This window comes from Terrapene carolina, unplaced genomic scaffold, assembly GCF_002925995.2.
Source record: "Terrapene carolina triunguis isolate 2854851 unplaced genomic scaffold, T_m_triunguis-2.0 Scaffold95, whole genome shotgun sequence".
NCBI lineage: Eukaryota > Metazoa > Chordata > Testudines > Emydidae > Terrapene > Terrapene triunguis.
Window position 1 is genome coordinate 3,433,341 of NW_020664446.1, and position 13,378 is coordinate 3,446,718.

General features: G+C 58.5%; 1 protein-coding gene across 1 annotated transcript in view; it reads right to left on the reverse strand.

Annotated features, from left to right (window-relative positions):
- SEMA4G (semaphorin 4G) overlaps positions 1-13,378 on the reverse strand; it is a 77,646-nt gene that overhangs the window by 26,059 nt on the left and 38,209 nt on the right. Inside the window, exon 3 of the mRNA XM_026650936.2 lies at positions 4,272-4,420. Coding sequence (XP_026506721.1) covers positions 4,272-4,420 — 149 coding nt within the window. The remainder of the gene's footprint in view (positions 1-4,271; positions 4,421-13,378) is intronic.

The following is a 13,378-nucleotide window of genomic DNA, read 5'->3' on the forward strand; positions in this document are numbered from 1 at the left end:
CTATAATGTTCGCTTTTTTTGCAACAGTGTTACACTGTTGACTCATATTTAGCTTGTGATCCACTGTGACCCCCAGATCCCTTTCCGCAGTTCTCCTTCCTAGGCAGTCATTGCCCATTTTGTATGTGTGCAACGGATTGTTCCTTCCTAAGTGGAGTACTTTGCATTTCTCCTGATTGAATTTCATCCTATTTACTTCAGACCATTTCTCCAGTTTGTCCTGATCAGTTTGAATTTTAATCCTATCCACCAAAGCACTCGCAACCCCTCCCAGCTTGGTATCGTCCACACACTGTATGGTTGGACACTCGATGTCGTTAGCTAACTCAATGATGAAGATATTGAACAGAACCGGAGGAGCTTAAACCACCCAGCTTATGCCCTGGAGAATCCGCCCCACGAGGGGCGCTGCCCACCGATGTGAAGCTGTAGGACCCAAACCCACCACCTCCTGGGCCAGACAGGGACAGGGAGGGCAGGACTCCGCTGTGCCGAATTCTCCGCTGGCGTAGGACCTTGCGCCAATGCCTGAAGCTGCTCTCCCCCGCCCCCAAGCTTTGAGTGACGTAGCGCCTGGGGGGGCTGCGATTGGCACCATCAGACCCTCTCTCTGCTGCCCTGGGAGACCCACTTAATCTCTCCATGCAATTGGGGTCACAATTCTTCTTGTCTGCTGCCCAGGCTCCGCCCTACCTATTTCAAAGCTCTCTGAGGCAGGGGACAGTCCCTCTGCCTGTGCAGCGCCCGGCGCACCGGGTCCTCGCGGAGCCACCATAATACACATCATAAAACGCTCGTGCAACTGGGCCGCTGCTGCCGTCGTGACAAAAGCCCAGGGGCCCCTCGTGGGAAAGGCTCGGAGAGACAGAGACGGGAAGCAAAAATGCCCCTCCACCGCCCGGCGACACCGTCCTGCCCATGCAGCGGGGCTGGCAGAGAAACAGCCTTGCTGTCAGTAAGACCCCCGGCTGGACTGGCCCCTCGCGGGGGAGGACAGCTCCGCGGAGGCTGGCACAGAGACAGCATTCATCACCAGCCAATTTGTCAGGCTGCAAAATCGCATCCGCTGCGCCCGTCAGCCAGGGGGGATCTTAAAATCGGGACACAAAAGACCGTGTGTGTGTCCAGGACAACAGGATCTGGAAGGACTTAATGGCTGGAAAACCTTAACTCTACCCTTCAACGGTCTGATCTGTGGGCGCGTATCCTTAGCTGCCGACTACTGCCAGTCCGGCATGCCCATCGCAGCGTCTGGGCTGGCAATGCAGGAGACGCTGGGCAGAGAGGGCTGGGGTAGGATGTGCCAGCCCCGTTCATCCCATCGAGCCAGCACCCTGGGGGTTCCAGTTGTCCCGGGCACCCAGCAGCGGCTGTGGAGTTGGAGGGGAGGCAGACGGGGCACTCGGCAGGTGTCAAGTTCCTGCAGGAGGGGGTGGGGCCAGGGGATCCGGGGACGGGGGGAAGGACTTTAGCGGCAGCATTTGGGGTGGGCTGGCAGGGGTGGGGAGAAGCGGGAGTGCCCACGAGTGGATTACAGAGGTCACGGCTTGGGGGAAGGTGCTGGCGCTTGGGGCAGCGAGGAAGGGGACACTGGACCGAGGGCGTGAGGCAGACGGGCGGAGAAGAAGCCGGGACGGGGTGAGGCGTCCAGCGTTGGGGAGACACTGAACTGGCCGTAGGGGGGCACAGGGGAGCTAGCAGCTGGAGGCTGCAGGGACTTCAATGGGGCGTGTTTGCAATGGCGCCCAGGAGCATGGCATGGGGGGGGGGCAGTGGGCCCGGGGGTTAAAGGTCACATCTGGGGAGGAGCTGGGCGCCAGACGTGTTTGACCACGTGGGGTTTGGGGTAAGGGGTTCTGCGAGACGGGCACAGGTGCTGCCTGGCTGGAGGCACGGCCCGCGGCTTAGATGGGCAAAGGGCTCTGCCACTGCACAGGGAACCAGTGCTCCACAACCCCCGTCCGCCTCAGCCGTATGAAGCCGCCAGGGGACGATGAACAGCTGGGGCTAGCAGAGAGCCTGGCCAAGGCAGTGCGGCTTGCAGCGCTTCCTCCAAGCAGCCGCGCTCGGGTTGAGGAACAGCAGAGTCCCCAAGGGAGGGCTGACTGCTGAGGACACCCCGCCCCCGGTCCCTCCAGCCTCCTCCTGCACCCCGATTCCCCCCACTCTCTGCCTGGGGCAAACAGCCTGGTCTTTGGCCTACTCCAGATTCCTGGGCTCCCTGCTGGGTGCGGGAGAACAGGTCTGGCTATACCGGGGGGCCCCTTCTCGCCTTAACGCCTGTGCCCCCAGACCGTGCTGGGCTTTATAGCACCATGGGTTTGGTTTGGTTTCAGCTGCTGGGTGCCAGGGCCCAGGGAGGAATTTGCGGGAAGGGTGTTCTCCCCAGCCCGGCTTGCCCAGCGGACAGCAGCCGGCATTGCCGGGGGGCGTGGCATGCACCCCAAAGGAAGGAGGTAAAGCAGCTTAGACTTTGAGGGAGAAGCACTTGGGGGCATCAGCTGGGAGGACAGATGGACCAACCCCAATACGCAGGAGCGGCCGCAAGTCACGGCTCCAGTGCAGCTACTGGTACCTGAAATGGCCGTGAGGTGGGGACAGGAGCAGCAAACTGCACCTGGTCAGGCAGAGGGGGATGCTGGGAGCAAACTCACTTGGTACCAAGAACTAGCTCGGCTAAGGCAGACCACGGAGAGATGACGGAGCCTGGTCGTTGATACTAATGACTGGAATCACGGCAGCGCCAGCCGAGATCCGGGCCCCCGGGTGCTAGGTGCTGTGAATAACAAGAGAACGTCCCTTCCCTGTCCTGAAGAGCTCACCATAGACACAGCCAGGCAAACAAGGGAAGGATTACTAGCCCCGTTTTGCAGATGGGAAACTGAGGCACAGAAGTGACTTGCCCAAGGTCACGTGGGGATCCCAGTCCTGTGCTTTAGTTGCACGCCCGCCCACCCACCCTCCCTCTCTCATGGACTTGAGAGTCAATTTTGCCTGCTCTGCCAAGGAACACCCCCCTTCGGCCGCCTGGCCCTGTGGGTGGGAGTGGAGCAGCTTGCACTGCTGCTGCTGCGCCTGTAGAGGGCGCCCCCTCTGGGCCTGCCAGCCTCGAGCCGTCCACTAGCAGGCAAAACTCTCGTTCCTGCCCCAGAGAGAGGGCAGGTGCTGTGAGCAATGGGCGTCACCCCAACCAACTGGGCAGCAACACAGGGCGCTTTGGGAACCGCTAGGGGAACCTGGCCCATTTCTGCCCTTTACGTCCAGGCTTCAGAAACAGTCAGTACGCGCCCCGTTCCCTGCGCCGCCAGGTTGGGAACGCTCTGATGAACAGGTGTTTTTCCCCCTCAAAAAAGGCAGATTTATCGAAACTGAAACTGTTCACGAAACTAGGTCAGGATCAATGAAACACCAGACTTGGAAACCTTTGGTCAAAGAGACCAGAGACTGTTGAACCGGAATGTTTCGGGTTGTTGTCAAAATTACTTTGAGTTCAGAAATGTCTGTAAATTTACACAAAAAAAAGGGAGTGGGGGGGGGGGCTAAAAGGGTCGAAACGTTACGTTTGGACTGACCTGGACAGTGGATCTTTGGTTCTTGAACAGTTTTGACATTTTGACTTTTTTCCGCAATTTGGGACAGGAACATTTTTCACACTGTTGAAAATTCTCCTGGGATTAGAAAACCGTGTCTCTCCCAGCCCTAACGAGCATCCAGCCGGAGCTGTTAATTGCTCTCCAGAATCTCAGCTTGTATTACAAACTAAAAAGTCGTTAGCTGCCCTCCTTAGGAAGAGGATCTCGACAAGCGTCACTGAGGCAGAGAGCCTGGGGCAATCGCTAGAAGAGGTGAAACCTGCCTCCTTCAGCTCTGCCAGGGGTTAGCTCAGACACTCAGGGACACCAATTCAAACACCAGCCTGGTTAATTCTGTCACTGCTCGTGGGAGAAAGCAGAGGGAAGGTCACCGATCCGCACATTGTCCTGGGAGCCAGGCCTCGTTTTGGGGAGACACGTGGGCGGAGCTTATTTTTGTGGGTGGGGTTTATTTTTGTGGGTGGAGCTTAGTAGAGTACCACCACCTTGTCCTCCCCCCACACCAATCTGACCCCTATATTGCATTTTTTTTTAAAAAGACAGCTAGGAGCCAAGGCCAAGATTCCAAGTGACCAGTGACTCGGTTTTGCCCAGCTGCAGACGCCTGACGCTCAGCACCCAAACCAATCAACTGGCCATTCAGGAACCTCAGCCCAGACCAGGCGGGGTGTTGCTCACCTCCCTCTGGGAGCCGTCGGCAATGTTGCTGGAGTTTAAGGCGAATATGGCCCCTCGCGCTCCCACATAGAGGATCCCCTTCTCGTCCTCCAGCAGCAAGGTGGTGTAGTTCAGGGCGTGGCTGCTGAAGCGCCGGACGTCGGACAACTCTGTGTGGGGAGAAGCACAGGGCAGTGTTAGAACAGGACACTTGGCGAGTTGGCTCAGCTCATCTAGGGTGAAATTTGCCCTTACAAGAAGGCCAAGGTCCCACTCCAGCCCAGAGGGATCTAGGTCTCTGGGACTAGCCCTTTGTCCTCGCCCTCCAAACGGGTGAATTGCACCTCTAATGCACCTGCATGAGACAGGAGTGGGGATAACTTCCCTGGCATTAGCAGGGAAATCCACTTCTCGTATCCGCAGATCTATACGAGCGGACGTTTCCTCAGGCCCGTGCCGGAGGTTCCTGGGTGCTATTGTGAGATTTCAAAGGGGAGAGAAGGATTCAGGATTTGGCCGTGCACAACGGGGAAATCCTTTGCACCTCCAGAAGGGGACGGAGCTAGGGGTCTGTCGGCCGCGGGCGCGCCGAGGGGCCTGGCAGAACTAAACTGCATCGGAATGGTGACTCCTGTAGACAGGCAAAGCGGAGCAGGAGCTGCGGACAGCGCTCAGCGTCGGCAGCGCGGGTTTTGGAGCCATCTCCCAGACTCACACAAAGGCAGGGTTGGAAGAGGCCCTGAGAGATCCCCTAGCCGATCTCCACGGGGTGGGAAAAGGAAACCAAGCGTCCGGATGAGTCCGGGCAGAGGAACCGAGGCCCTTCTGCAGAGGCGCCGGGGCACACGCAGGCAGACGCGATTGCTGCTGCCACTGGGCTGCATTTATTAGGAGCTGAAGAACAAGGCTGCTTCCCCGGCGCCGCGAGCCGCACACCAGCTGTCCATGCTGATCCCTCTGATTCAGCGCTTGCTCTTTGCTAGGCTGCTGTATCAGGTCCTCCAGCTCCAGGGAACCCCGCTCTCTCACCTCTCTCTCAGCGCTGCATGTACCAGGCACTCGGCTGTCACTCCCCCGGGCTGCACAGCTGGTTTATTTCACGCTCGTAGCTGGACCTTTGCCTTGGCTCAAGGGGGTCCATAAGAAACGTGAATCTGGGCTTTACGGCCAGACGGGAACAGCAAACTCCTGCAGCTGTGGAGTTGGGTGGGGAAGGTGCTGGTGTGGGGGACGCAGGCTCCCCCCCAGACTTTGCCCAACGCACTGCGCGGTGACACAGAGCTGCTGCTTCTCTATGCCAGAGATGAGGGGCGGTGGAGAAGTGGGTCCCTGCATGCTGGGCCTGGGGCGTCCTGGCAGGGGAGAGGTTTCAGGAGGGAGACCGGTTTAGGGAGAGCACGTGGGCACAGGCGGCAGCGTGAAGGGGGGGAGCAGAGAGAGAGAGAGCAGGAGGGAACGGCAGCAGACACATGCAGGAACGACCAGAGCTTAACGCACAAGGAAGCTAGAGAAGGGATCCGAGGAATCGGGGACTCCCAGGAGCCCAGCCCTCAGCCCCATCCTCGGACTGTTATACCCTCTCCATTCCCACTGGGCAAAGGGAGCGTCTCGCAAGCTGAGCTGGCCCTCTGAGGGGCTTGGGGGCTCAGACCAGGTGTAGCCACCTCCCCAGGTGGACGGAACAGGTGTGGGGCAGCAGGGAACTAGAAACCAGGCCTGAGGGGGAAGAGGAGGGCAGCCTGAGGTCGGGGAGAGGGGGAGAGCCATGCAGGGAGCAGGAGCCTGCTGGGGGAAAAGCCCCAGCGCGGAGGGCCACCGAGGAGTCGTGTGGCTGGAGGGAAGGCAAGGCAGGCTGCAAGCCAGGCTGTAAGCCAGGGGAAGCCCTGAAAAATGACCAGGGAGACTTTGGAGCCTAGAGGGAAACTGAGGCAGCAGATGGGCCCAAAGCCAGCCCAAGCGAGTCCCTGCTCAGAGCGTCTCCCCTGCCCCCTGGCTTTAGGGCATTACAGGACCTCCCCACATCGGTTTGCACCAAGTACCCACATGGCTGGGAGGAGGCACCTTTCCAAGCGGCACCAGCTGGCAGGGCTGCCCATGACCATGGCGTGGTACGTTCAGTTCCCCTTAGGGCTGCCAGCCTGGCTCATGGCCAGGGGCAGGGCGAGACAGGCAGATGGACGGGAAGTGGGGGCTGGCTGGCGGCTTGCTGCTTCCCTTGGGGGGGCCGAGGCCGGCTGGGGTTTTGTAAGCAGAAGTGGGAAAGCCTCGTCCGGCTGCCGGGCTGTGGCGGGGGAAGCGGCTGTGACGTCACAAACACCACAGGGAGACGGGGCTCTGCACTGCCGGCCTGGTGTACAGCCACAGGAGCCGTACGGCTGTAACCACCAGTGTAACTATACCCGGAGTGCTTTAACAGCAGCGCTATCGCTGTTCCTACGCAGGAAAGGGGAGAAGCTAGGCCTGTATGAGGCACCTTTTCCCCGGCACTGGTTTAACTAACTTTAAAGCTGGTTAGTCCCGCGGCAGGCAGCCAGCCTGATGCAATACTGGCGATAGGCCTGTCGCATGTACATTCACTGAGTTCAGCTAAGCCCCTCTGACCTGCCTGAAACGGTCTCCACACAGGCGGTCGCACTGGGCTAGCCATATGAGTGTTTGTGTCTGTTAGTTAAACTGGTGCCACTTCGGTCTGGGGACAAGGCCTCAGTGCGATTTCCAGGGCTTTCCCCCACACTCCCTGCTCACGAGCTGGAGACGGATAGAGCCAGAGTCTGCAATATCGTGCGGGTTTTAAGCCAGAAGATTGGGCCTGGTGGGCCGGAAGAGGGGCCCGTTTCCAGTCAGACAGCGAGAAGGGTCGATTTGTTGCATTTCACAGCGGAGCGAGATGCGGGAAGCACGTGCCGCTGGGCAAAGCAGTGAATGTTTTCCTGTGACATTTCACATGCGTGCGGTCACTAGGTTCACAGCATGGCGGGAAAAATTAAAACAGAAGCCAATGGCCTAGGAAGGGTTTTAATGTAGTGATGAAGGACTAACTGCCGAGAACCCCCAGCGCCTTATCTTGGCTCTGCCACAGCTTCCCTCTGTGGCCTTTGCCACGTCACCTTCTCTTTGCTCTGGTTTAAGAAGAGGAACCGTGGGGTCCTTACCCAGCCCAGGAAAGGGGCTGGGACAGAGCCGGCTGGAAACCTGTTTAGTGAACAACTTAAAAACGGTCTTCATTCGGCAGTGTTCGAATGAGCCAATTTTAAGTTTTGTGGGTGACATTTATCCACTTTCCACTCCGCAGATTACTGAAAACATTCTCCCAAACATTCCATTTCCACTGGCCAAAGCCCTGGTTTGGGGGAAACAAAACACTGCCATACAAATGTGACACCATTTTTTTTTTTTTGGCCAATTTTATTTTTAAAAAGGTTGGGGGTTTTTCCACTCCAAAAAAGCCCCTTTTCATTTGAAGAAATTGAAAGCAGCCCCCGGAGTGAAGATTAACCAGTGTTTGAAGGTGTGCACCAAGTATTATTATTTAAACAGCTCGGCTAACGAGCGAGGGGGACAAAAGAAATGAATGAGGAGGAAGGTCTTGTGGAAAGCGAAAGGCCCTAATTGCTTTCAGTCTCCTGTTGGAAAGTTTTCTCCACTAATTAAAATCCCTCTTTAGATTCAGGAGCCATTAGTGTCTGGGTCCTGCTCCAACAAATCACACCGTTTATGACACCGGTGTCCTTCCACTGCTGGCAGGAGAAGAAAATGAGTCCCCGGAGAGCCCGGCTGAGGGCTGTGTACAGAGCACGGCTGGAATTCATCAAGGAATAGTGTTGTCTAGGAGTTATAGAGCCAGACACAAAAGGAAGGACGCACGGAAACCTGACTGCGGCTGTAGGGAAAAGAGCCAAACCTTTCCACCCTGCAGTGCCATCTCCCTACAGGTGCCCAGAGGTTTGTGTCTTGCTCCTGGGGCTAATGCACACGGGAGCTGCGATTCGAAACTGCAGGGACACAGGATGAGGTGCTCCCGGGGCCCAGGTCCACGCCAGAGGGAGCTTTCCCAGGGTTTAGTCAGTTGCTGGGGCGAAAGTGGGGCTCAGCCTCTGTGGCCCACCCAACACATGGCCCCCCCGCTGCGGCTGCTCACCGGGGGCACAATGGAGCCCACCAGCAAGGGCGGGGGCACTCCCTGCACGGCGACTGGGCCACGCTAATTTCACACAGGCCCCCGAGGAGCCATTGCCTGGGAACAGCGTCTGGGCCCGATCCTGAGGGGCCTGCAGAAAGAAGGTAACTAACCAAAAGCCCTGGGCAGCCCTAGCACCACGGGGCCCTGCTCCCTAATAACAACACACTAAACAAACAGCAGAGCAAGGAACAAGGATCTATCCCCAGCGCTGCCTCGGACTCACTGCGTGACTTTAGACGGGTCAGTTAACCTCTCTATGCGTCAGTTTTGCTGGCACAATGCGGATAATGCTAGACAGAGACGTGTGTGTGTCTCTGTGTGTGTGTCCCCGTCCTATATGAAAAGCCAGCAATGGTTGGGAGGGGGTTTGAGATCCTTCAGCTCTGTCACGAGGCTGCTGGGTGACCTTGCCTCAGTGTCCCCATCTGTAAAATCGGGATAATAATACCACCCTCCTTTGTAAAGCATGTTGAGATCTGCTGCTGAAGATTGCTAGAAACGCCAGTATTATTATTTTGCACATGTAATATTGATCGTACAGTCCTGCCCAGTGGCCCCACTCAGGACTGGGGGCCCATTGTGCACGATGCTGTACATACATCCCTTCCCCAAAGAGCTTCCAGTCCACGAAATGACTGGCCTGACCGACTGCACACGCAATCACTGTGACAGTGTGTACAACGGAGGCGCACAATCGCCCGCCCAAACGACCTGGCATCCAGACAGGCAAGGTATTCGCATCGTTAAACTTTTATGAGCAAACCGGCCTGTGCAGAGTAAATAAAGGAAATCCCCCGAGCAAAGCACAAACCATCTGATCTTGACCTCCAGGGTGCTGGAACCTGAGCTGAGGGGAGTGGGAACAGCTGGCAGGCACCTGCCTTTGAAATGCCGTTGCTGCTTCAGTAATGCACAACAGCACAGCAACTCTCCAAAGCGGCCAGGAAATGAACGAGACATTCTAGGCTCCGGCCACGGGGAGGGAAGGTAACTTAGGCCAAGAGCTGCAATTAACCAGGTGACTTCCCAACCCACTGGACCCCCGGCTGCCATCTGCTGCGACGTGGGAAATCAGGCACTTGCAAGCAGTCACCGCGTGTGTGTTGTGTGCACCTCACGCGGCGCCAGGCAACGGCATTCTCTCCCCGAAGGCTGCTGTGAGTGCTATCCATTGCAAAACCCACTGCACCCCGGCAACCGCTGCGTCCCTGGAGAGCCCGCGTCGGACGCTTCCTGGCCGGATCTGAGAAGGTCGGGCTGACGTGGCAGAGGGAAGAGACCGGCCTTTGATTGCCTTGCCACGGCGTGTGCTTCTGCTCTGAGGGAATGACTGGGGGAAACCCAGTTCTACGTAGCTTCCCACCCAGTGGATCGTGACAACGGCCCAAAGCCAGAGGTCTCCTCTCCTGCAGCCTCCCAGTCAAAGCACCAAGAGTTCTGCCGGAGCAAGGCCAGAGGAACAGGGCAGGAGGACCTGCTGCCGATGCCTTAGAGCCGTGGTCCCCAACCTTTCCGTGTGGCGGGCGACCGCGTTGGGGACCCCTGCCTTAGAGACTGTCACATTACCGCGTTCCCCTGGAGCGATTTTTCTCTTCTAACACGGCGCGTCCCCAGCCAGCCTGATGCCCTCCAGGCTCCAGCATGATGGAAGGACGCCAGCGGCTGGCAGCATGGGGCCGCTCCGGATCGAGACCCTCCCACATGCTCCCTGCGCGCGCAGCCTGGGTTGGGTTGGCTGGATTTGCCTGGAAGCTGGGACCACGCAGATCGTCTCTCGGCTAGTTACGGGATCGAGGATGGGGGCGCCTGGGGGAGGATGCAGACTTATCCCAGTAGTTCAGCTCCCGGTGTGAACCCAACCAGGGCGGGGTTCTCGCCTTCCAGGTCCCAACGCGCAGGTGTCTGCCTGGATCTACTGCTCAGCAACGGAGGGGCGGGGGAGGGGTGAGACAGAGGAGTAGGGGCTGGGGGGCTCCAGGTACCTTTCACCAGCATTCAAAAAAGCCCCTTGCCCCCATGTGGGGACTTTTAGTATGAAAGCGAGCTGGGAGGGGGTGCTGGCCAGACACATGGTCACTGACCTCCCCACTCCCCAAGCTTGGGGGGCCCAGGCCCATGGGGGGGCCAGAGCCCGGAGCTCACAACCGCAGGTCTCTCGCCCCCCCCTGCGCCCAAGCTGCGACATCCACCCGTTTTGTGTTACGTCAGTCCCACAGCCCACTCTGTAACCAGCCAGCTCTGCTCCAAGGACTCAGAGCTGGACGAGCCCCCTCCGCTCCCTGATTCCGTCCTCCCTGCCCGGGGCCCCGCCGTGTACGATTCCGGGTTCGGACAGCAGATTACATGTGCTGGCACAAAGACCTGGGAACGGGCGGGAGAGATGCCGTTGGCACGTGGGCGTGGAGAGCAGAAATCGCTCGCATCATAAATTCCCCAGCGGCCGCCTGGAGCCCAGGTTTCGATCTTTGTGAGATCCTCCGAGTTTCGTTTCTTAAGCGGAAGCTTTGGAAACGGTTTTCACCTCCTCCCGCCCCCCCCAGCCTTGGGAGCTGGGAAGATGGACGCGGAGGGAGGGGAGCGGACAGGGCTGGGTGGGCGGGTGCTGCCTGGGGGAAGTACAGGTCTGGGGTGGAGCTCGGCCCGGGTAACATCCCAGAGCCATCTAAACCCAACCACGTCCGCCCCTTTCTGTGCTCCGCTGCCTGCCTCCCAGCTGCTGTGCCAGTGGCTAATTTGGTGCCCTGGGATGTGCTGAGACCCCTCCTAAGGACCGAGACAAGCTCCGCATGTTATCAGGCTGTAGGGTCACGCGTGGATACTGCAGGGTCGCTGCGTGGGGGCCAGTGCAGGCAGCAGCCACGCAGCCGCTGCAATTCAGGTGCTGACCGAGACTCCTGCACTGCAGGAAGCCGTGTGACTTGCACCCGAGCCCGCCCCTCCTCCCCCCCCCGCAGCACCAGATGGGGCCCAGGAGCAGGGCAGCGAGACGGAAGAGAGCCATGCAGATGGCAAGGAGCCAGCCTGCCATCGCCCCAGCAGCCAGAGAGCCAAAGCCACGGGCTCATCTGGCCATGGGCCACCCCAACGGCAGCACCCAGCCCTCCTCCCCCTGCCACAGAGTCACAGCTATCAAGGCCAGAAGGGACCAGTGTGAGCCTCTCGTCTGACCTCCTGTCTAGCACAGGCCAGAGACCTGCCCCAGAACAATCCCTAGGGCCGAGCTCTTAGAAACTAGCTTCTGTTCTAAAACCAGCCAGGCCTGATTTGAGAATCGCCAGCCCTGGAGAATCCGCCTCGGCTCTTGGTAAATGGCTCCAATGGTTAATTACTCTGACTATTAAACACTGACACCTTCTTTCCACTTGGGATGACGGTCTCTGCTGGCGGATCTGAGCGAGCCTTTTAACAACCCCATTGGCCTGGTACCAAGGCGGTCGCACGGGGAAGGAGCTGCCTGCCTGCTGATAAGACGCCCAGTGGGTCCAGAGATCACAGCTGGACAATGGAGCCTTTGGCTTGGATCCGCCCCAGGTTGGCCATGCTCTGTGGCCGGGGATAAAACAGGTTGATGATGGGTCCAGGGGGATGGGTGACCATAGCACAAAAGGCTCCATCATGACGGATCCCCAGAGAGACCATGGCTAAGAAGGCCTGGAGCCTACCGTCCCCTCTTACCTGCAACAGACTGGCCCCTGGGGCTGGGTAAAGCACAGTGCTAGGACATGGGGGAATGAGGAAAGCTTGCCCCGGGTGTGTGTGTGTGTGTGTCTGTGCTGTGCCTGTCCCAGGGGAGGGAAGCGGAGCAGGTTTTCACTCCAGCAGTGGAGAAGAGGGAGGAATCTGCAAGGACCCTTTTCCCAGCAGCTTCCAGCCTAACCCAGTTTTGCCTTCTGCAGTGAAACGAGGTCTCGGTAATGGCTGCGTGCCAGCGCAGAGAGCTGGCGCAGTGGGGCAGCAGCTCCGGCAGGACCAGGCACACACTGATTCTGCATGTGGCCTTGATAAGGATTCTTACGCAGTTGCCGATGGAGTCAAACGATGGTGCCGCCCCGAGTGAGCGGAGAAGCACAGATCCCATGCGCAGGAGCTCGCCCAGCCGACAGGTTTGCTGAGCCGTCCTCCAAAGCGTTACTGGGGCCTTTGAGTGTTATTGTCCTGGAAAGCGGCCGAGCAGTGCCCCTCCCTGCCCAGGACAGCGCGGAGCTGGTCACACACCTGAGGCCGGGTGTATGCTACAGAGTTCGGCTGCCAAAGCTCTGCTGGCCAGGAGTGTGGAAAATGACACCCTGAACCACCATAACTGTGCTGGCAAAATCCCCAGTGGAGACGTAACTATACCAGCAGAAAAGCACTTCTAGCAGCGGCCTGACATTGGGTTCGGGGACGGGGGGCAGCTGTGCCAGCAGTTGCCTTACAGTTCATCTACACTAGGGGGCTCTGCCAGAGTCAGGCCTTAGCGACGGGAGACGCGTACAGAAGACCCCAGTCTTTAGAGAGAGGAGGCGTGTCGGTAAGACCCCGGTCCTTAGAGATAGGAGACACATCGGGAAGACCCGGGTCCTTAGAGAGGGGAGAAGCGTCGGGAAGACCCCAGTCCTTAGCGACGGGAGACGCGCCAGGAAGACCCTGGTCCTTAGCAAGGGGAGATGTGTTGGGAAAATGCCGGTCCTTAGACACTGGAAACGTGTCAGGAAGATGCCGGTCCTTAGCGACGGGAGACATGACGGTAGGACCCCGGTCCTTAGAGAGGGGAGAAGTGTCGGGAGGACCCTGGGCCTTAGAGACAGGAGAAGCAACAGGAAGATGCCGGTCTTTAGAGGGGGAGAAGCGTCGGGAAGATGCCAGTCCTTAGAGAGTGGAGAAGCATCGGGAAGATGCCGGTCCTTAGAGACGGGAGAAGCGACAGGAAGATGCTGGTCTTTAGAGGGGGAGAAGCGTCGGGAAGACG